General features: G+C 59.8%; 1 protein-coding gene across 3 annotated transcripts in view; it reads right to left on the bottom strand.

The window, feature by feature from the left end:
• Positions 1-216: 216 nt before the first annotated feature.
• FLNC (filamin C) overlaps positions 217-22477 on the bottom strand; it is a 28666-nt gene continuing 6405 nt past the window's right edge. The window contains exons 3-49 of one of the 3 annotated variants that reach the window (XM_087430401.1): positions 22016-22113; positions 21714-21864; positions 21500-21618; positions 21227-21304; positions 20865-21027; positions 20489-20689; positions 18981-19118; positions 18461-18587; positions 18173-18309; positions 17752-17945; positions 17546-17659; positions 16746-16889; positions 16393-16516; positions 16038-16198; positions 15741-15831; positions 15482-15651; positions 15151-15268; positions 14794-15056; positions 13847-14444; positions 12962-13135; positions 12686-12848; positions 12242-12402; positions 11325-11492; positions 11121-11244; positions 10461-10617; positions 10196-10385; positions 9994-10017; positions 9634-9881; positions 9340-9372; positions 9115-9195; positions 8697-8796; positions 8244-8384; positions 7844-7972; positions 7575-7748; positions 6793-6954; positions 6491-6694; positions 5880-6032; positions 5669-5791; positions 5304-5543; positions 4840-5109; positions 4602-4739; positions 4153-4268; positions 3299-3431; positions 3012-3188; positions 2593-2811; positions 1236-1445; positions 217-1106 (exon numbers count right to left, since the gene is read on the bottom strand). In XM_087430401.1, the coding sequence (XP_087286527.1) occupies positions 919-1106; positions 1236-1445; positions 2593-2811; positions 3012-3188; positions 3299-3431; positions 4153-4268; positions 4602-4739; positions 4840-5109; positions 5304-5543; positions 5669-5791; positions 5880-6032; positions 6491-6694; positions 6793-6954; positions 7575-7748; positions 7844-7972; positions 8244-8384; positions 8697-8796; positions 9115-9195; positions 9340-9372; positions 9634-9881; positions 9994-10017; positions 10196-10385; positions 10461-10617; positions 11121-11244; positions 11325-11492; positions 12242-12402; positions 12686-12848; positions 12962-13135; positions 13847-14444; positions 14794-15056; positions 15151-15268; positions 15482-15651; positions 15741-15831; positions 16038-16198; positions 16393-16516; positions 16746-16889; positions 17546-17659; positions 17752-17945; positions 18173-18309; positions 18461-18587; positions 18981-19118; positions 20489-20689; positions 20865-21027; positions 21227-21304; positions 21500-21618; positions 21714-21864; positions 22016-22113 (7589 nt within the window). In that variant the 3' untranslated portion in view covers positions 217-918. The remainder of the gene's footprint in view (positions 1107-1235; positions 1446-2592; positions 2812-3011; positions 3189-3298; positions 3432-4152; positions 4269-4601; positions 4740-4839; positions 5110-5303; positions 5544-5668; positions 5792-5879; positions 6033-6490; positions 6695-6792; positions 6955-7574; positions 7749-7843; positions 7973-8243; positions 8385-8696; positions 8797-9114; positions 9196-9339; positions 9373-9633; positions 9882-9993; positions 10018-10195; positions 10386-10460; positions 10618-11120; positions 11245-11324; positions 11493-12241; positions 12403-12685; positions 12849-12961; positions 13136-13846; positions 14445-14793; positions 15057-15150; positions 15269-15481; positions 15652-15740; positions 15832-16037; positions 16199-16392; positions 16517-16745; positions 16890-17545; positions 17660-17751; positions 17946-18172; positions 18310-18460; positions 18588-18980; positions 19119-20488; positions 20690-20864; positions 21028-21226; positions 21305-21499; positions 21619-21713; positions 21865-22015; positions 22114-22477) is intronic. The other 2 variants (XM_004418707.3, XM_004418708.3) reach the window with 2 other exon arrangements.

Genomic DNA, 22477 nt, shown 5'->3' with positions numbered 1-22477 from the left:
CACTGCCACCCCTGGTTCTTTCAAGCATTCCACCAACATCCCAGACCTCACCAAATAGGTGGCCCAGAGGTGTGGCCCTCTGCCCCAGGCCCTTCGCCTTGGCCTGGGTCAGTCCTCCAGGGCTCAGCCAGCGGCCTGTGCCTCCCTGATTTAGTGTCAGTGGGCCAGAAGGTCACCAGCCATGGAGAGCACACACACAAGGAACAGCCAAGCCTCTGCGACAGGCTGCACTTTATTTGGAGTTTTCCACCTAAGTGGCTCCCAGCTGAGCCGCATGACATGTGCAAAAGTCCCCCCAGAAAGCTGGGCCTCGCAGTGTGTACAAAAGGCCCCCTGTGGGGCAGAGCTGTGCAACCATAAAAAAAGAGAAATCAGTCCCCCAGGAAGCCTGGCTGGGGCGGAGGATAAATCACCCCCCGCTGGGCCACGTGCCAGTGCTGCTGCTGGTTCTGGGTCTGTTTTCTTCTCTGATTGTGCTTGCTTTTCCAAGTCCTTAACACTCTGGTGGTTGTGGCCACCAGAGGGGCCAGACACAGTCCTCAGCGGCAAGGAGTACGGCCGGCAGTGCGGTTTGAGGGTAATCTCTCTCACACATGCAGACACCCCCAAACATGTGCTCCCCCACTGACCTCAGGCCCATCAGAAAACTCAGGGCTTCCCTGGCCCCCCCAACCCCCAGTCTGCCCTCATGTCACATTTGAGGGGAGGGACACTGCCCTGAGACAGACAAGGCCCTCCAACCCCTGGGGGCACAGCAGGGTGGAGAGGCTGTGCCATTCATGTCACACACCAAGGCAGGCGTTTGTGGTAACTGATTCTGCGAGTGTGCATTTGGGTGTGGCACGTGTGTGTGTGTGTGTGTGTGAGTGTGTGTTCGGCCAGAGGTGGGGGCCAAGGCTGGGGGAGGCACTTTGGGATTCAGGGCACGTTGACTTTGAAGGGGCTTCCAGGGACACTCTCGTCACCCCACTTGACGATGAGGATGTAGTCTCCTTTCTCCTTGACGGTGTAGGTGACGTTGTACACCCGGTTCCCCATGTGCTTCACGTACACCTCCTCACAGGGGGTCTTGGGCCCGTGCACACCCACCATCATCATGTTAGTGCCTAGAGAGGGAGACAGCGAGAGACGGGCTCACACCAGGGGCCCTGGGCCCCTGCCAGCCCCTGCCCCACCCCCACGTTCCTGCACACTTGCTCACCCTGGCAGACCCTCCCTCCGCCCCCTCAGCATGCCTGCTTTGCTGCAGTCCACGGTGAAGGAGTTCTTCTGGCCCACAAAGGCCTGGGATAGCCCGGGGCCCCGTGTCACCACCTTGCTGGCATCCGAGGAGAACTTGGGGATGGAGCTGTAGCTGGAGCCGCGGCTTGAGGATGACTTGGTGACAGTCTCCACCAGAACTGTGGATGTTTCATGAAGGCTGTGGCCTCCAGATAGCCGGGGACCTGAGGGGCAGAGAGGGGTGGCCACGAGCTGGGTCAGAGGCCTGCCCTTCTTGAGGCAGCAGGCCCTTGGCCGGCATTGACAGTCCCGTGGGACTCAGGGTCCCGGGCCACACTCCCTTCCTCAGCTGTGGCATTCTAGGAGAGGCACCCCATTCCAAACAAGCTCGGGCTCCCGGCTCCAGGGCAGGCTTATCCCGAAGTCTGGGCCTCCGATGGCTCCATCCCTCGCCCCTCTTGGCTTTGTTTGGGACTCAAGTCACAGGATAAGAGTCCTACTTTAAAAAGGAACATGGGCCGGCCCCGTGGCTTGGTGGTTAAGTGAGCGCGCTCCACTGCTGGCGACCCGGGTTCGGATCCCGGGCTCACACCGACGCGCTGCTTCTCCGGCCATGCTGAGGCCGCGTCCCACATACAGCAACTAGAAGGATGTGCAGCTACGACACACAACTATCTACTGGGGCTTTGGGGGGAAAAAATAAATAAATAAAATCTTTAAAAAGGAACATGTATCCAACTAATCCTTCATGCAGCTTCCAAAAGGACAGCTTGCTAAATATTTACTGAGCTCTGTCCTGTTGGAAGCCAGAAATGTGGGGAGCTGGGAGGGCCGAAAGTTAAGCTAAAGCTTGGGGAGCCACCACAGGCAAAAGATTAATCAAATGATGGACAGCAATAAAGAGGAAGGATTTGGTTTTTATTTTTTTATTTTTTGTGAGGAAGATCAGCCCTGAGCTAACATATCTGATGCCAATCCTCCTCTTTTTGCCGAGGAAGATTGGCCCTGGGCTAACATCTGTGCCCATCTTCCTCTACTTTATATGGGACGCCACCACAGCCTGACTTGACAAGTGGTGTGTCGGTGCGTGCCCAGGATCTGAACCTGTGAACCCGCAGGCTGCTGAAGCGGAGCACACGCACTTAACCGCTGCGCCACCAGGCCGGCCCCAGGATTTGGTTTTTAAAAATGATTCTACACGACTCCACAGAACGGTGTGCTGGGTAAAGCCAGGCCCACCTTATTCTTGATAACTTGCCCATGATGTTTGGGGCAGCCTGTGGCCTGAATGTGAATGGCCACTGGAGCCATCCAGGATGGACTGGGCTGCAGGCTGGGCTGGAGGGACCTTCCCCCACTTGGGGGACTCACCTGTGACTTTGGCCTTGAAGGGGCTGCCCACGATGTGCTGCGGGCCCCCATACTTGATGGCAATGAGGTAGTTGCCAGGGGCCATGGGTGTGTAAGTGACCACGTGGCCCTCAGGACATTCCCGACAGTCCAGCTGCACCTTGGAGGGGCCATCAATGGTCACAGACAAGGCCCCCGAGCCAGCATTCAGGGTGTTGACGATGAACTCTGATGACACACCTGGGGGCCAGAGGTAGCAAGGCTGTAGGCAGGAAGGGCTTGGGGCCTAAAGCTGGGATGGGCCAGGCCCCAGGCTCCCCAGAGCAGGCCTCTGAGAGGACTCAGGGCTCATGAGCACTGCCCCTGCCTCTGGGGCAGAGCAATACAGGACTGGAGGCTGAGCACCCCACTGTCCACCCCTCCCCAGCCCCGGCACTCACCTGTGGTGCCTCCCTCAAGCCCGGGACCATAGGCTGACACCAAGCCTGGGTCCCCAGCCTGGCTCTGCTCCCCAACACGGATCTTGAAGGGACTGCCAGGGATGTGGGCACCATTGAACTTGACATCGATGGAGTGGACGCCATTCTCGTGGGGGATGAAGCGGATGGTGTGCTTGTCTGTGGGGCAGAGGGTTGGTGGGTGAGCCTTTGTCTTCCCCTCCACTTCCCAGAAGTGTGGCTGGGGCGAGCAGGGGTGGGCAGGGCGGGCAAGGGCAGGGCCAGCTCACCACTGTCCAGCTCGGAGACATAGCACTCTTCCACCGCCCCCGAGGGCGTGTGTACCCTCGCATCGATCACGCCCCGCGCACCATTCAACTGTACTGCAAAGGACGCTGGCTGGTTCACCTTGAGCCCCGTCTCCTGTGGAGACCATGGAGGGTGCTCAGACTCCTGGGAGGGTCTGGAGCGCTCTTCTGCAGCTCGACACTGCTCCCACTGTACGCCCAGCCCGGAGGCTCCCACCTCCCATCTCCAACGTGGCCCCTGCTGCCCAGCCCAGCTCTAGGAGGCTCTCAACAAGGTTGTGGAGGGAGGCGGGGGCCGGGTCTGTGTCCCTGGCATCCATCTGCTGGGAGGTGGGGCCTCCTGGCTGTGCTGGGCACAGTGGGATTGAGAGATAATGTGCCCTGTCCCGGCTGAGGAGGTAAGACCCAGACCCCGTAAAGTGAGCCTGATGGCAGAGGAGCCAGTGCTAACATGTACTGTGGGGACTGCTGCTCGGTAGCTTGGATGAGGAAAGAGGAGTGTGGCCCTGACTGGCCTGGGGATACTCTGTGGAGGAGGGGGGCCAATGGGGAAGCTCTGGGGGAGGTGAAGATGAGCCCGGGGATGGGGCATGGAGCCCAGTTCTCGAGTGGGGTGGGAGAGAGAGAGGCACAGGAGCTCCTGAGGCTGATAAGACTACCCTGAGGGGCAGCTAAAAGGAAGCAAGGAGCCCCCTGCTGTACAGATGGTGGGAGAGAGGAGACATGTGACTGGCCCTCACAAAGTCACTGCTAAGCCCCTGGCCACATGGGCCTGCCATCCTCGACTCCTGCCCGTCTCTCAGAGTGGCAGAGGGGCCCCACTCCCCAGCACACACCTGGAGGCTGGTAACAGTGAGGCGGCGAGCGTCATCTGAGAGGGAGGCCACGGGTACCACAAAGGGGCTGTCTGGGATGTGCTCATCGTTGAACTTGATAGAGACCTCATAGTCACCTGGGGAGGGGAAGCCAGTTAGCACAGGCCCCAGGATGGGGGATGGTAGGGGAGGAACCACCCCCACCCCAGCCTCATCCCAGGACAGGCTCCTTGGCTCAGGGCTCAGCTCTGGAGACAGACACGCATTCCCAGTGGCGTGGGGTGGAGGGAGATGGGGCAGAGGAGCCTGATGGCAGAGGAACCAGAGGAGAAATGGCAGAGGAGAAAGAGCAGAGGCCTGGGTGAAGAGTCAGTTCTGTAGCCCCAACCATCTCCTGCCCGGTCAGTGAGCAGAAACCCAGTCTGGAAGGTCAGGCAGGCCCAGCCCTCATCCCCATCGTAGACACCCACCTGGTTCCTGGACAACATAGGAGACCCCGCAGGAGCCATCTTTGCGGTCTTCAAATGCAATCTCCGCCTTGCTGGGACCCTCCACGGCAATAGACAGGCCCCCGGCACCTGCTTCTCGGGTCCAGATGCTGAACTCAGCTGGAGACAGAGAAGTGGGGCAGCAGTGGCTTTTTAGGACCATTGCCCATCCTGCTGGCTGCCCTGCCCCCATCCCCCCTCCTGGCTACCTGCCTCTCACCTGGCACGCCAGCCACACCTCGTTCCAGCCCTGTGCCTCCGGCCCGCACCTTGTGGGCACCACCTTCACCCAGTGGCCCCACGGTGAACTGAAAGGGGCTGCCGGGCACATGCTGGCCACGGTACTTGACAGTGACCGTATGTGGCCCCATCTCCTGGGGCACAAAGCGCACGCTGTATGCACTGTCCTCGCCCTCGACGATCTCTGCGGCTTCTGTCTTGCCTGATGGGCTGGTCACCTGTGCGGTCATGTCCTGAGAGCTGGCCTCACCTGCAGGGGGTGGGGACTGTCAGGGTGACACTGGGGCTGCTCCCAGCCCTGGACCTTCCCTCCCTCCTCAGTAAAACCCCCTTCTCCACTCAGACCAGCCCTGGCTGGCTGACCACACCCTCCCCATCCTGTCCCAAGGGACTGAAGACCCAGCCTCCCTGTGAGGTCCCTGGCCCTAGCCCAGCCCTGCTCACCCTCCTGCCGAGTGATGCTGCCAAAGGAGCCCAGGCGTTCGCGGCCCAGGAAGTCCCCGAAGACAGCGGGGAAGGGGTCTCCGCCAACCTGGGTGGACTCCTCCACCCGCACCTCGCGCTTGGTCTCCCCGCCCCGCGTCTTGCTGATCTCCGTGCGCTCCGTGCGAGTGTATGTGTGGCTGCTGCGTGTGAAGGTGCGTGTCAGGCGCTCCTGGGCAGACACCATCTGGAACCAGTTCCCTGTGGGACACACAGAGCCGGGGAGAGGAGGGAGGTGACAAATGAGTAAGCAGGAGAGAGACCCCTCAGGGCAGGCCCTCCACAGGCCCCCCCACCACCCTGCCCAGGCTCTTCCTGGCTCACACCTGGGATCTTGAGGTTGAGATCACAGGTGCTGCCGATGGTGGCGATGGAAGGTGCCTGCCTGCGCCGGGTGATGCTTTCCTTCATGCGGCCCTCGCCAGTAACCTTCACAGTGAAGGGGCTTCCTGTAGGGAAAGGGCGAGTCAGGCACCTCAGACTACCCGCCTCCAGCCTCTCGACCTCTCCCCGCCCAGCCACAGCCCAGAACCTCACCTGGCACGTGCTTGTCAGCAAACTTGATGTTGATGATGTAGGTGCCAGGTTCAGTGGGGCAGTAGGTGACTTTGCATGTGCCATCCTCCATGTCCTCACAGTTGATGTCCACCTTGCTAGGGCCTTCAATACTCAACCCCAGGCCCCCATAACCTGGCAGGAAACAAGGGACACATTTCCCTGAGTCCCTACGACCCACTGCATCTCTGCTCTCCCCTCCCCAAACTGTGGCTCCGTCCAGAATGGGAACCCAAGGTGTATGGTAACCACTAACGAAAGATGGCTCATTAGTGGTTAGGAGGAGAGCGGGGTGAGCCAAGCACTGACCAGAGGGTGAGGGATAGGTAGTCTGGAAAATTCCCTAACGTAGGCCTCTTGGGTTCCAGTGAGCGAGGGAGAGACAAAAACTCAGGATAGCTCAACTTTAAAGTGAGAGAACTGACACAGGGACATTCACTTGCCCCCAAATGAGCCCCAGAATATGAGTCCCAACAGAGGCTGGGCCAGGGGATTCAGGGCAGAGGGTATGGCCAAGGGGGCACCAGGCAGGAAAGGACAAGTCCTCGTTGGAGGCACCAGTGAAAATGAGGGGTCTCTGGGGCAAGAAGCACCTGCATTACGAGTGTCCACGATGAACTCTGCCACCTGGAAGGTCTGTCCCTCGGATAGGCCCTTGCCCCAGACCCGCACCTTGCTAGCGTCCCCGATCTCAGATGGCCCCACCAGGATCTTGAAGGGGCTGTTGGTGACGTGCTTGCCACTCTTGCGCACGCTCACCACATGCTCCCCAACTTCCTTGGGGGTGAAGGAGATGCCTGTGGAGGGGGGTGGGGTCAGTCACGGAGCCCTGGGCCTGGCAGAGTGTCCCTTCGGCTCCTCTCAGGCCTTCATCCTCCTGAGGCCCCACACTCACCGATGTGCCGGTTGGGCAGGCGCTTTAGCAGGCAGGGCTCCTCGTTGCCCGAGGGGGCACGGATACTGGCGGTCAGCAGGCTCAGGTCACTCTCGGTGATCTTCAGTGACACATCCGTGGAGGTGCCCACGTTTAGCTGTGACGTCCTCATGGAGTCATCGCCTGGTGGGGGAGTTGGGGTGTCAGGCAGTTGTGACTCCAGGCAGGCCCTGTCCTCATGGGGCTCAGGAAACCTCCTGGCAGACCCTGCTGGACTCAACAGACTGGGGACCACTCACAGGCCCAAGGCCTGGGAGAGCACAGTCTTCATTCACACGTTAGCTGCCACAGATTACAGAAAGCCCCAGCACCCCAACTGCCCTGTGGATGCCTCAGTCCTAAATGGGTTAAATCCCTAATTTTTGTATTTTAATCCTGAGTCACATAGTTTCTTGGAAACAAAACACTAGACTGGACCAGACAACACAGACCGCTTACTTGCTGTGTGGCTCTGGGCCTACTGGTTTTCTCATCTATCAAAAGAGAGTATCAATACCCTAACTTTGCAGGAGTTACTTCAAAGACTAAATGAGATGATATGTTTCAAAGCATGGGGGGTGGCTGGCTGCTTCTCACCTGCTACAAAGAATAGAGTGTTCTGAATATTTATGCAAAACTGATCCCTTCCATCTCAAGAAGCCCCTATCCTAATGCCCCGGGGGACCTGAACATGCTGAGCTTACACATCCGTTGTGTGCTGGGGGTGTGTGTCGCAGGCTGTATGTGCCCACATGTCCACCCACCTGTGATCTTGGCTGTGAAGGGGCTCCCCGGGATGTGCTTGTCATCAAAGCGCACGATGATGCTATAGTCTCCAGGCGCTGTGGGCAGGTAGGACACGGTGCAGGTGCCATCCTTGTTGTCCTTGCAGGTGATCTCTGCCTTGGACGGGCCCTCCACGGCAAGGGACAGACCTCCTGTAGGTGGAGGTGGGGCTGAGATCAGAGGTCCTGCCCTCACCCCTGCACCTGGCTGGCCCCCTACCCCAGCCCCCTCCCTGCAGCTCCCTCACCTTCCCCAGCATCCTTGGTGACAATGGTGAAGGTGGCTGGCTTGTTGACCATGCCATGGCTCAGGCCTGGCCCGTAGGCACTGACATGGCGGCTGTTGATGGCATCCACATAGAACTGCAAGGGGCTCCCTGCAGGGGGAAAAGAAAGGGGGCTGGGTCAGTAGTGAAGACTGGGGCTGCCTGAGCCCCCCTTGGCCCCCAGCACCTTCCAGCAGCCTCCCAGCTGAACCCAACATCTCTGCCATAGGGGCCTGCCTAGTGGAAGTCTATCAGCCTCCCCAGGGCCTCGCATGGCGTCTGCACACAGCAGGCGCTCAATAAATGTTTGTTGAAAGAAGGAAGGCAAGAATGAAGTCGCTGTGGGCTCCACTCAGCTCAGCCAGCCCGACCCCTGACTCACCAGGGATGTGGTTGCCATCATACTTGATCCCCATCTGGTGCAGGCCTTTCTCAGTGGGCGCGTACCTCACCGTGATGGTGCCGTCCTTGTTGTCGGTGATGTTGGGCCGGGCGGTTTTCCCGGAAGGCATCCGCACCTCCCCTGCCGAGCAGACACAGTTATGTGGGGAACCCCAGTTTCTCCTACTGCAACCCCCTGTGCTGCCCCAGGCCCCTGCTTCTGTGTGGTTCTGCTTCTGCCCCAGAGGTTAGGCACCTGGAGCAGCAAGATGAACCTTGACCTGAGAGACAGAAGGCTTGAATCTGAGTTCCAGCTCTGCCCAACTTGCTGTGTGACCTTGGGTAGCTCACTTCCCCTCTCTGGGCCCCAGTTATCATCTCTAAGATAAGGGGCTGGGCCTAGAAGAAGGTGTCCTCCCTCTGAGCCCTCATGCCTCAGGGCCTCAGGGCATACCTGTGAGCTCCCCTTTCTGCACAGTGAAGGGGATGACCAGGTTGAAGGGCCTCAGCATGGACTCCATTGGCTCCACAGGCACCACTGGCTCCTCTGTGGCCTGTGACAGGTGAGAGGGAATGGTAAGTGGCTGGGGAAGGCCTGAGGAGCTTAGCTTGAGCCAGGACTGAAGTCAGAGAAAGTGAGGAAAGAACAAGATGTTTAACGGTGAAACCAGAGGGCAGGGGAGGCACATCAGCTGCAAGAGAAAAGGTGCTGTGCCCAGCTTGGGATCCATCTGCCAGCCCGACTCCCGCCTACTCCCCAAGATGGCCCCAAAACCATGCCCCAGCCCCGGCTGCTGAGGACTAGAAGGAAGAAATGAAGAAAGAAGAGGAGGAGCAGGACGAGGTCTTGCCCAGGTGGGTGGTGGCAATACCCAGTGTTGGGGGTAGGTGCTGGGTCGGTGCAGCTGCAGCACGTCAGAGGGCTCCTCCACGTGGGGCATGGGGTCACACGCCTGGGAGGCAAGGCACGGGAGAGCACAGGATGTGGCAGGCCAGTATACACCAGCTCCAGTGACTGGGAGCTCACTTGGGGAATGACCCAGGGACCCACAATCCTGGGCTGCCCAGGGGGCATGATGGGTATCTGGGTGCTTTACCCTCTGGAGGGCTTCATCGTCCTGTAGGGCCACCTTGGGGAGATGTGCAGAGACAGTGGGGGTCAGAGAGGAACACGGCAAGTTCCTCTAGAGAGAACTGACCAACCGCCAAAGAGCCAGAGGAGGGCTGTGCTCACCTCCCAGGCTGGGAGGCTGTGGGGACAGCAAGGGCTTGACTCTGGGCCCAGAATTCATGAGTCGCAGGGACAGGTCCCGGGACTCCTTGCTGCCCCTAAGAGAGCCCGGCCCCACCTCCCCAGCCACCTTCTAGCCTGGCTGCAGTGTGGAGCTTACCAGCACGTGGAAGGGGCTGTTGGGGATGTGCTCGCCTCCAAAGCGGATGGTGATGACGTACTTGCCCGGCTCGGGTGCTGTGTAGTAGATGTCGAATGTACCATCATGGTTCTCAACCACGTCCACGTCGAGCTCCGCCCCATCTGGCGTGGACACTGTGCACGTCACCTTCCCCTTGCCTGCCGCCTTGGCGTCCACCGTTATCACCGTCTCCTCCCCGATCTGGATGCGGGGTCCCAGGCAGGCGCCTGCCACACAGAAGAGCCCGGTCAGGGGTCTGTGGGGGCTGTGCCCAGCCTCCCTTCGTTCCCAGCTGCCCCTACCACCTCAGCCCACAGCAAGAAGAGAAAGGGCACTCACCCAGGCCATGGCCTCCAATGGACACTGGAAATAGAGAAGAGTGTGAGGCCATGCAGCGCTCAGGAGGGGGGTGGGGGCAGGGGAGGTGGGAGGGGAGGGCTCTTTGACCAACAGTCTCCTGGGGACTGGGCCAGGGACCTGGAAGAGCTGTGAGGGCTGCTGGATGGTGAGCAGGGGCAGAGGAAGTGGGGTGGGTGCCCACCTGTGACGAGGCACTTGCTGGCGTCCCCAGTGGGCAGGGCATGGATGCGGAAGGGCGAGTAGGGGATCTCGTCACCGCCGTACTTGATGGTGATGGTATACCGGCCACTCATGTCTGGTAGGTAGGACACGGTGTACGTGCCATCCCCATTGTCTCGGATGTTGGCCTTCTTGGGCTTACCCTCGGGGTCCTGAGGGAGAAGCAGAGGTCAAGGCCTGCCTGTGCCCAGAGCCTGACCTGGAAGGTGGGCTGCGCATGGACTCACCAGGATCTGGACAGTGAGCAAGCCCTCACCAGCATCCCGGGCATCGATGGTGAACTCCACAGGCAGGCTGGCAGGGATGCCAGCGGCATTGAGGCCGGGGCCGCTGGCCCGCACTTTGCTGGCATCGTGGGCTGGAAGCACCTTGATCTTGAAGGGGCTTGAGGGGCAGAAGGGATGGACAGTTGGCTGGGGGTCGGGGTGGGGGTCCCATCTCATTTTGGGCCTGGAATCTTCCCCACAGACATTAGCAGGAGGGATGACTCCATGGGGCAGGGAGGAGGGACCAGATCACAGCCTGAGTCTTGTGGGAGAGTCACAGAGCCTGAGCATTTCTTCTTCACTTCCCAGGAAGATGCTGTGGTTTATTTAAAGAGGAGAGTGCAGAAGCTGCTCTTTCCCACCTCCTGCCTTTTCCCAAGGCGCTGATTTTGTGGCTACATGGTGGGAAAGCCCAGCCTGAGGAGAGCCCCTAGGCTGTGCTGCTTTCAGGGCAGAGACAGGCAGGGAGCCCTGAGGAAGAGCGGGGTGGGGCAGCTGGGACTGCATGAGGTGAAGACAAGTGGGGGCCTCTTACAGAGCCGGGCCGTGGCCTGCAGGTGTGGCCTCGTTAGGAGCGCCCCAGAGCTCAGCACAGCATGGGAGCCCAAAGCTGGTCCTCACCTGCGTGGCACCTCCTGGTCGGCGTACTTGACGGCTACTGTGTAGGGCCCGTCAGTGGCTGGGGTGTAGTGGACAGTGTGGGTGCCATCTCCATTGTCACGTATCTCCACAGGCTCAGCCACACCTGGGCAAGGGGAACAGGGTCAGCAGAGCCTCCTGGCACCCTGTCCTGCCTCCCTCCACCCTGCCCCAGACATCCCATACCTGTGGGGCCCAGCACGGCCACCTGCAGGGGGGCCCGGCCAGCCTGGCTGCAGTCCACTGTGAAGGTCTGGGGTACCCGGGCCCTGACACCGGCCCCCAGCCCTGGTCCTGAGCACTTCACCTTCCCAGGGTCCACCACATCCTTCACCGGCACCCGGAATGGGCTCCCTGCAAGGAGAAGGACATCAGCCCCTACCCACCTGCCAGAGAGGATCTCTCTGACACCAGGGAACCAGGAGGAGGAGGCCTTCGCTGCCTTTGGAATGCCCCAGGGAAGCCAGACCAATATGTGCAAATGCTTAGGAACTTGCTAAGAAAACGTAAACAAGGACAAATAAACTTGGCTGCAAGCTGATGCTGGGCAACCCTCACTCATTGGGGCCAGAGGCCTGGAAGAAGGCCTTCCTAAATTAATAAAATGTTAAAAAAGGGATATTTTAAAAAGAAAATGCATTTTTGACAGTATGAAATTAGGTAAGTTAAGGGGGAAAAACTATCCAATTTCAGCAGGCCCAAGTTATGCAATAATTGAAGATGTGCCCCACCCAGCAGCTCGGCCCTGCAGGAGAGCAGGGGAGGTTGCTTTGCAGACAGTGAGAGCTAGCTGAGCCAGCGAGAATGGCCTGGACTGTGTCTGAGTGACTGAACCCACAAGCTCTGGCACTCCAGGCAAAGGGCCAGGATGCCAGTGTTGGCCTCTGGGAATGAACTGGAGGGCTGTCACAACAGTGCCCACTGCCCTGCCTCTTGGCTACCGCCTCAGAACCCATGCCTGCCTCCTGCGCGTCCCCCTGCTGGCTGGGCTTGCGCCCTCCAGCTCTAGGGATGCATCTCCACAGCCGACTTCCTTCCAGTTTCCCTCTTAAGCGTGCATCCTGCTGCCTTCCCTGAGCCCCCCACCCACCCTCTCTGCACACCTGGGATGGGCCGCCCCCCAAAGGTGATGTTGACGTCGTAGTCTCCAGGGGTGAAGGGGATGTACTCTACGGTGCAGCTGCCATCCTTGTTGTCCTTGCAGGACATCTTGGCTTCCGAGGGGCCCTCAATGGCTAGGCCTAGGCCGCCGGTGCCAGCTCCCCTGCAAGATGACACCCCCATCAGCTTTACTAGGACCAGTGAGTGGGGATGGAGGAACAGATGAATGGGGGTGGGGAGAAGGAGGGCAGGCTGCTGGGGGTCTGGCCGAGAAGAGATGAGCCACAGGGGCTGATCTGAGACACTGGGGGAAGTCTGCTCCTGGGTCACCCTTGAGAGGTGATGGGGTGGGGTAAGGCACACACAGAAGGACAAAGGGTGAGGCAAGTGGCTGGGATTGGGGTCGCCACAGCGTCAGGGTCAAGGTTAGGAAAGCGGGAGGATACCTGGTCTCCACAGTGAAGCGGTTGGCCTTGTTGACCAAGCCACCCTCCAGGCCTGGCCCATAGGCCCGGACGCGGGTGGGGTCACAGCCTTCAGTCACACCCACTCGGAAGGGGCTCTTGGGCACAGCTACATCATCATACAGCACCTCCACCAAATGCACGCCTGGAGGCCGGCCACACAGAGCGAGTCAGGGTGTGCGCAGCCCCCACCACCCCACCTGCCCTGAGAATGCTGTTATCAGATCCCCTGCATCCCTGCTCAGCCCGGCCCCTCACCCTCTTCATAGGCCGTGTACTGCACTCTGTAGGTGCCGTCCCCGTTGTCTGTCACGTAGGTATCCGTCTTAGCGCCCGAGGGGTTGAGCACACGAGCCGTAATATGGTTCCCACCGGTAGCTGTTAGGGATCTTGCGTCCACAGTGAACTCAGTGGTCACTTCACGCAGGACACCTGGGTCCCAGAAGAAGAGAGCTCAGCATGGGTTGGGATCAACTTTCACACAGTTGCTCACCCCTCTTTTCGCCTCCCCAACTCCGAGGCTGCTCCTCCTTTCCACTGGCTACTTCCTAGCCTGAGCCAGACTGCCCTCTGCACCCCTGTGAGCTCCAGGCACTGTCTCCCACAGCCCCTGCCTTCGCTCCCTTCACCATACAGTGACATTCTGTTTACGTCAGTCACCCCACCGGGCTGTGGGCCCCTCACTGGTGGGTCTGAGTCTTACATCCCTCGCCCACTCCCACGCCTAGCCCGGGATCTGGCCCCCAGCAGGTGGTACATTCGCATTTACTGAATGGAGCTGAGCTGTCTCCTAGCTCTTGTCACCCTCTACCCCAAAGCTTTCCCTTTGCACCATCTAGAGCAGGGTTCTTAGCTTTTTCAGATCAGGGACCCCTTAAGCTGATGAAAGTTCAGGATCTCCCTAGAAACACGCCCACAGGCAGATGCAGTTTTGCCACAAGAGCGGAGGCAAAGCTCCATGCCCTGCCAGCGCCCTTGGCTCCTTCTCTGAGGTGTCTGAGTGCTAGAGATTCCAGGGCTGCCCCAAAGTCCTCCCTTCACCCCATGGTGCCCCCCTAAGCCCTCAGGCCTGCCTCCCTTCCGCTGACTCCCCTGCCTCCCTGACTAACAACTTGACCAGCTCCTGGCTCCTCTCTCACTTACCGTGTGGCTCCACACCAGGCCCCGAGACCTTGATTCCACTGGTGTCGACAGCAGGCTGCACGTGGACGCGGGTGGGGAATTTGGGTACGGGGTGCCCACCATACTTGATGGTAATCGTGTAGGTGCCAGGGAAGGCGGGGCTGTAGGTGATGTGGTAGGTGCCATCAGCATTGTTGTGGATCAGCACCTCGGCCTTGACGCCAGCGTCCGACAGGATCTCGATGGTCAGCTCAGCCTCGCCCGCCTCCGAGCAGTCCACAGTGAAGGTGGCTGCCTCGCCAGCCTTGCCACGCTCCAGGCCCGGCCCACTTGCCCGCACCTTGCTCGGGTCGAACACGGGCCGGATGGTAGCCTTGAAGGGCGAGCCGGGGATGTGTGCTTCGGCGAACAGGATGTTGATGGTGTACTCGCCCGGCTCCGTGGGCAGGTAGCTTACAGCACATGAGCCATCACCATTGTCCTGGCACTCGATCTTGGCCTCACAGGGGCCCTCCACAGTCAGCCCCAGGCCACCGGTGCCAGCCCCCTTGGTGTCGATGGAGAACGGTGCCGGGGTGCCTACCAGCCCGCCTTTGAGACCAGGGCCATAAGCACAAACCTAGAGGGAGGAGCAGGTATGTGGGTTCCCTCCACTTGGCCTCTCCCATGCCTGGCCTTCATGGCTCCACACCCAGCTAGGCATCATTAAGTGGAGCAGCTACTACAGACCGAGTCCTTCTAACAATTCCAGGTGCAGAAATGGAGGCAAAGAGATTAAATAATTTGCCCCAGTTAGTGGACCTGGGATTCAAGCCCAGGTCTGATCCAAGGCCAGGTTCTTACTAACTAAGCTGTCTCAACAGTAGCCCCTTTGAGGGTGGGGGATCGCCTGGCCTCTGCACCTGTGACTCATCCATCTCCCCTACAAGCCCCCAACTCCTAGCTTCCATCAGCCTCTATCACCTCACCTTGGAGGGGTCAGGGGGCAGGACACCCTCCACAGTGAAGGGGCTGCCCGGTACTGGGTGACCGTCATAGGTGATGTCCACCTTGTAGGGCCCCTCCTCAGGGGGCATGTAGCGCACAGCCTGGGCTTCAGCTCCACCCCCCGGCTCCAGCTTGCAGGGGATGGGTCGTCGGGAGGGTGAGGTCATCCGCACATCCAGCTGGCCCTGACCGCCAGCCCCTCGTGTGTTCACGGAGAATGCCTGTTCTTGCCCCACAGCCACCTCTGCATAGGAGGCAAGGGGCACCGTGAGCAGAGGCTGCAGCCCACCCCCTCCCCCAAAACCCCTCACTCCAAGGGCAGCTCTTGCCCCACTTACTACTGTTGAGGCCTTGAACTTTGACTTTGCTGAGGTCCAGAGGCGGTGCCACATTCACCACAAAGGGACTCTTGGGGACAGGGTCCCCACCATAGGTCACTGTCACTGCCATGTTGCCCTATTGGGTACAACAGGAGGTCAGAACTGGGTGGCTTAGACACAGCCTGGTAACATGCCCTTGGCCAATGTGGACCTGAGGCTCAGAGATCTACAGTGAGAGACGATGGGAGGCAGGAAAGGGGCCAAGAACCAGAACTAGCCCTATGCAAGGAAGGAGACCCAGCAGCCAGTCAGCTAGGATGGCCAGGGGCACGGGAGGGGGCAGGCATACCTGCTGGACGGCCGTGTACTTGACGGTGTAGGAGTAGTCATGGTTGTCGATGATTTCAAAGTCCCGCACAGCCTCGCCCTTGCCGGCCCCGGCAAAGTGCACGTCCAGCTTGGCCTTGCCAGCTCCCTTGGTCAGCACCGTGAAGTGAGTGGGCTTCCCAACTTCCACACCTGGAGAGCCCACCCAGAGATGGTGGTGAGGGCCTGGCAGCCACCTAGCCCCAACCCCAGCCCAGCCCAGCCCCTGCCCAGCCACCTACCTGTGCGGTTCAGCCCAGGGCCCTCAGCCTTGACCTTGCTGGCATCATGGGAGGGGTCCACCTTGATGTGGAAGGGGCTGGCAGGGATCTCCTGGATGGAGAAAAGGCTTGGTCAGGGTGGACAAGGGCAGTCTCTGAAAGAGACCCCTTTGTTTCCTCAGAGGCACGCTGCACACACACAGGAAGTGCTCAATCAATGGCTGTGGAATTGTCCCCAAACAACAGCATCTCAAGCTGCTGGTTTAGAATTGGGAGGTGCAGGCCGCTAGCGACTACCAAAAGCTGAGGGAGGGGTACCTGGTTGGCAAACAGCACCATGATGGTGTAGCGGCCAGCCCCTGGGGGTGTGTACTTGACTGTGAAGGTGTCATTGTCATTCTTGATGATGTCAAAGTCTATGTCAGCCTCTGCGGGGCCCACCACGCCAGGGGCGCACTTGATGCCAATGCTCACGTCACCTGAGGGTAGGCAGGCAGGGGGCCATGAGTGGGGGGCTCAACAACCTCCCCTATCTGACCAGTCCCACTAGAGCTCTGCCAGGAAGAGCTCTGCCAGGAAACAGCTCTGCCAGGAGTACTAGCCCCACCCGCCCAGACCCACCCAGACACTGCCCCAGTTCCCGTCCCCAACTCCCCCACCCAGCTGGGCGCACCTTGCCCTGCCTCGCTGCAGTCCACGGTGAAATAGGTGGGCTCGTTGGCCTTGAGGCCCGTCTTCTCCACGCCAGGGCCGTACACCTTCACTCTCTCAGGGTGACTGCCCTCTCCCACATTTACCTGTGGGGAGGGGTCAATGTTCAGCACAGTGCCCCTCCCTCAAGGCCCAACCTCTTCCCCAGTGCTATGGGCCCCAGCCTTAGTGGGACCAATCTTAGCCCCTTTGTGGGAGCCTTGAGGTGGGGAGTGGTAACAAGGGCCCAGGGACAGCCAACATCTCCTGTGTGGGGCTCCACCCTCCCTCTGGGACCCCAGGCAGTGGGCACCGGGCAGGGCTCAGAGGACGCACCCGGAAGGGGCTCTTGGGCACGTTGACGCCTCCCCAGGAGATGATGATGGTGTGTTTAATGGGCTTGGTGGGCACATAGGAGCAGCGGAAGATGCCGTTGCCAGCAGGGAAGACTTTGATGTCTATGGGGCAGCCGTCGGCGTCCTGTGGGCATCACCCAAGCAAGGTACTTAGAGCACTCTGGCCTCCTCAGAGCACCGGCGCCCTCTGCTGGCCTTGGGCAGTCCTCCTTACCCATCGCCAACTCTCACAGCAGCACCCCCGCGCCACCCCCCACCCCGCCCCCAGACCTCAGGCCATACAGCCTAGTGCCCTGTGCTCTGGTGGCCAGGGCTCACCCTGGGAGCTAGGAGACCAGGATCTAGGCCATCTGTGTGGCCTGGTCTCCCAACCAAGGTCTCTGAGGTGTGTTGGCGGGGAAGAGGCTAGGCTAAATCAATGTTCCTAAAATTGAATAATGAACCTTTTAAAGAAGAGTTATCTTCTTAGACCCAAGAATATATTCATTAACCTCTAGGGATCAGTGGACACCAGTTTGAGAAACTGACCTGGGAAACCAATGTCTTAATCCATCCCTCTTTTAATTGCAAATTATTAGTACAAAAATACATAATTGGTAAAAACATGTTTTTAAGATTATCATCAGTAAGAAAATACAACATTTCAAATTTTCCATAGTTCTTACAGACCCATGAGAATCAGTCCTGTGATGCCCAAAGGTCCCTCGTCTAACCTACCTCCACCCTCCCAGGGTCCCTGCCTAGGGCAGTGAGGGGCAGTGGGATTGGACAATGCCCCACCTGGGCATAGAGCTTCAGGTCTCCCTTGCCAGCTGCAGAGGCATCAATGGTGAACTCCGCAGGCTTGTCCACAATACAGCCGGTGGGCTCCAGGCCAGGCCCAAAAGCCTTCACCTGTGCAGGAGCAAGAGAGGAGGGCTGGGTTGGGGACTGGAGGAGGGCCCACTCACGCCATCCCGGGTGGTGTGCAGGAGCTGGGACCACACCTTGTCTGGGAAGCAGTCAGGGGGCGCTGGCTGGATGTGGGCAATGAAGGGCGAGTCACGGATGTCCTCATCGTCACAGATGACATGCACAGCATACTCCCCGGGCTCTGTGGGCCAGTACCGCACATCGCAGGAGCCATCCCCCTTGTCATCACACTCGATCTTGGCCTGCGAAGGCCCCTCAATGGAGAAGCCTAGGTGCGAGATGGGGGGGGTCAGAGAGCACAAGAGGCAGCCTGGACACTCAGGCAGGTCCCCCGTCACTACCCAGCACCCCCATCCCAGTCAACCCCATGTCCCATCTACCTGTCTCATCTGGACACTCCCTAGCATTCCCGCCTCCTGTCCCCTAGTCACTCCCCCATATCCCTCCAGCACACCACTCCCCAGCATTCCCACTTGCTGCCACCCAGCCACTTACCCAGTGTCCCCACCTCTGTGCCAATGGCCTCCACCACAAAGTCGGCTGACTTGCCCACCTGCCCAGTTTCCAAACCAGGCCCCCAGGCCCGTACCTTCTGAGCTCCTGCCTCTGGGCTCACCTGTACCTCAAAGGGACTGGGCAAAGAGGGAGCTGGTGTCAATGCCAGGGAGTGCCCTTGCCAGAGGGACCCAACCTCTCTCCCCTCAGAGTCCCAGGTAGCCCCCCTCCCTCTTCCCACCCTGTGAAGGCCTAGACAGGAAGGCATGGGGAGAGCACGGTGCTTACCTGCGGGGGATGGCATAGCCGCCCCAAGTGATGGTCACCACATACTTTCCAGGCACCACAGGGTAGTACTCACACTCGAACACACCGTCCCCAGCCTCCCGCACCTTCACCAGCTCTTCTGTGCCCTCTGAGGAGATGCGGGGCGTGTAGGGATCAATGGTCTGTGAGTCCCAGCTCCCCAACCCCCCAGGGAGCCGCTGGGACCCAGGCCCAGCATGAGGGCAGTGCTGCTAGTGGGCAGAGCTGAAACTCGGGGCAGGGACCACACGTCATCCCTGTGCATAGCAGCCCAGCGTAGCATGTAGGGCGGAGAGGATCATTCCCAGCTTATAGACTGGGAAACTGAGGCAGAGGAGACAATGTGCCTGAGATCCCAGGGAGCCTCTGGTTAGTGTCTCTTTGGGGTCTCCCCAGGGGGGAGTGGTGCTGGCTGTCACTGCCCTCAGGGAGTCAGAACCACTGGCTATATTTCCTCCCTGCTCCCTGACCCCCACCACCGGCCCTGGGCCCCGGCACTCACTTGGCCCCTTGACTGTGACCTTGAGCTCTCCACTGCCAGCCCCCTTGGTGAACACCTTGAAGTCAGCCACTTCTTTCACACGCACACCCTTGGGCTGCAGGCCCCGCCCAGAGGCGCGGCAGGCGTTGGGGTTACAGGCTGGGGGGAGGAGGATAGGGGAGAGTGGGGGTACTGAGGGGCCCTGGACAGAGCCTCCGCCCCTCACCATCTCACTGTGCACAGTCCTTCTGACCCCCTCACAGGCACAGGCCACGGCCTCATGCAACCCTCCCATGTGCTCCCTGGTGTCCCCAACACAACTAGGGCTGCTGGGAGTCATGCTGGGTAGGGAGCCAGCCACAGCCCCCCTCAGTCAGGCTGGTTACACGAAACCTATCCTGCTGGGCTTCTCAGAGTCACTGTTGCTTGGGACAAAGGCATGGCAGAGCCTGGGCAGAGAGTAGAGCAAAGAAAGACAGGGACAGGCCCTTCGCCCACCCCAGGGCTATCCACCTAGAGCCATCTGAGCCTTCTCAGAGCCACCATAGCAGCTTTAGGAACTAGTCATGCCATAAAACACTCAGCAATGCCATGGAACCAGAGATACTCCATATAACATGAAGCCTGCCACAGACCATAGGCAATGCATGGAAATCAGCCTGCCATAGAACACGGCCAGTGGCAATGAATCCAGACCTTGCTACTGAGCACAGGCCAAAGAACAGTGATCTCAGCCTGCCACGGAACACATAAAATGGCATGGAACCCATGGGGTGCCACAAAACAGGCAATGACATGTAATCCAGGCCTGCGACAGGACACAGGCAATGGCACGGAACCCGGGGCCTGCCACGGGACATAGGCAATGGCATGGAACCTAGATATCATCACAGACATCATCAGGTAAGTGGTAAAGAAACTAGATCTGCCACAGAACACAGGCAATGGCATGGAACCTGGGGCCTGTCACAGAATGCCACCGAAGGGGGACGATTCCAAACGGCCTGGGCCATGCCACACAGCACAGGTGAGGCCAGTCAGCCATGGCCATGCCTGGCCCCGCCTCCGCTGGAGAGTACTAACGTGGCGCCACTCTCTTGGACTGGTGAACGATAGGCACGGAGGGGGCGAGCGGCGGCAAGGGCTCTTAGTGGCAGGGAGAGAACCAAGTGGGGGCAGTCACCACCTGAGGGCCTGGCATATGGGTGCTCACCATATATGCCCCCACTCGTGTGGCCCTGTCGCTTCCCCTCAACTATTCCAAAGTGGCACCTGTCTGGTATCCTTCATGGTGGCCTCCTGACCCTCCTCGGGGGTAGTGGGAGGAGAGATGATCAGGATGAGACCTCTCCGGAGCCCCACCCTCTGGCTGTTCATTCTGCCCATTTTAAACCTCAGCTGGCTCCCCACTCGCTCCTGGATTCAGTGCTTCATTTCCCATAAATCCTCAGACCCGGAATTTAGTGACAATCCTCTCTGTGTCCTGGCCTTGGCGAGGGTGTCTGTGAGGATGGGCAAAGGGCCTTTACCTTCTGCCACATGGACGGGGAAAGGACTGCGAGTGATGGGGGCACCAGCGAAGGCCACATGCACCGTGTGGGGCCCCTCCATCACAGGCCTGTATGTGCAGCGGAATGTGCTGTCGCCCTTGTCCTCCAGGGCCACCTCCACTGTGTCCCGCCGGCCCTGCGGGTCCACGATCACCACGGCAACATCACCAGTGCCGGCCCCTGCCACAGACAAAGGCCATCAGCCCCTGCTCTGGACACACACAGCTGCTTGGGGCTCCCTCACCCTGAGACCACCCATCCCCTGGCTGGGACCTCTGCCCTGGTCTCCCGTCCATACCTCCTATACACAGTCATGGGCCTGCCCGCCTGACATCCCCCTGGGGCCCATCCTTACCCGCAGTGTAGATGTCAAAGTAGGTGGGTTTGTTGGCCACGTTGCCCACAGGCTCCAGGCCAGGGCCACGGGCTGAGACCTTGTTGGCATCTCCCAGGGCCATGCCCACGTTCACCTCAAAGGGGCTACGTTCAATGTTCTGGCCAGCAAAGAGCACGGTCACCTGGGGGTCAGGAGTCAAAGGTTGGCTTGCAGGGGAGAGCAGTTCTGAGAGGTGGTGGAGGGGCAGAGCAGAGCCAAGCAGGGTGAGAGGTGGGGGGCTGGTGCCCCGGGCTGGGGTGCCAGCTGAGAGAGGGTCCAGTCAGCCAGAGCGAAGGATGTGAATGGAATGGGGAGCACAGGGGAGGGCCCGCGGGAGATACCTTGTGCAACCCAGCAACCTTGGGCACGTAGGAGACAGCATAGGTGCGGTCCTTGTCGTTGTTGGGAACCACCTTCGCCTATTGGGAAGGGAAAAGATTGGAAGTAGTCCCTCTTGACCCCACAGTGCCAGCGGCCCCCAGGGTGAAGCCTCCCCCAGTCTCCAGCATAGTGGGTGGCTCTGGCAGCCATCTCCAGGCCATTCTGTTGTTGGCCCGTGGTCTCCGGTTCCAATCCCACGCTACTCCCTCTTGTCCCCAGTGGCCTCTCCATACCTCCTCGGTGTGGCCCTCGGGATCCTCAATGTAGACCAGCACCTCACCCACACCGGCATCCACCGTCTGCACGGTGAAGCGGGCAGGCTGCAGCACCGTGTTGCCCTGGGGCTCGATGCCTGAGGGGCAGAAGGCAGAGCCACATTACTTAGGGAGACCTGTCCTAGCATGTGCCCAGCTGCGTGGGGAGGGCTGTCAGGGGCTCAACACATACCAGGCCCATAGGCAATGGCCTTCTTGGGGTTCAGCTGCTTGGAGCGAACAGGGGCACCAGGTTTGAGCTTGGCCTTGGGGAACTGTGACAAGTAGGTCATGACAGAATGCTCATCCACGTTGGGGTCCACAATCTCCTCGGGGGCAATCACCTGCCACAGGGAGGAACAGAGTTACAGGGTGCCCTCCTGAACTGGCAACCCCAGTTCTCACTCACATCCTGACCAGGTTCGTTACAGACCCAACCTTCACCCCTGGTGCTCCAGCCCCTATACTGTCCCCCCACCCCATCTGCAAGGGTACCTGGGGCACCCCGAGCCAGTCGTCCGCCTGCTGCATGGCCTCCCGGGCGTTCTCCACAGGCTGGTTGGGGTCCCAGGCCTCCCAGTCGGGGCAAAGGCCTGGAGAGACGGAGGACGGAGACGATGATTAGGAGAAAGCAGTCAGCCAGAACGCAGAGCATCTGTCATCCAACACCCTCACAGGCTGTGGGTTCACACGCCCTCCCACGCAGCTCTCGGCCCCTGACCAGCCAGGTTCCTGCTGACCCCCGACATTATGGCCCATCAGCTGGGATGCCCATCACTGTTGAGAGGCACAGCAGCCCTGCCTAGCACCAACAATGAGGCTTTCTGTCCTGGCTGACGCAGCCTGGCACCAGCCCTGCCAGCTGGCCTCCTGCCTGCCCAGGCCCCAGCACAGACCCTGAACACCAGACCCCTAAGAGGGTACCTCCCAGACCCCTCCTGCCTCATTCCAGCTGCC

This window comes from Ceratotherium simum, chromosome 1 (assembly GCF_057802395.1).
Source record: "Ceratotherium simum simum isolate JZ-2026a chromosome 1, ASM5780239v1, whole genome shotgun sequence".
NCBI classification, from domain to species: Eukaryota; Metazoa; Chordata; class Mammalia; order Perissodactyla; family Rhinocerotidae; genus Ceratotherium; species Ceratotherium simum.
This window is presented reverse-complemented; position numbering and strand designations above follow the sequence as displayed.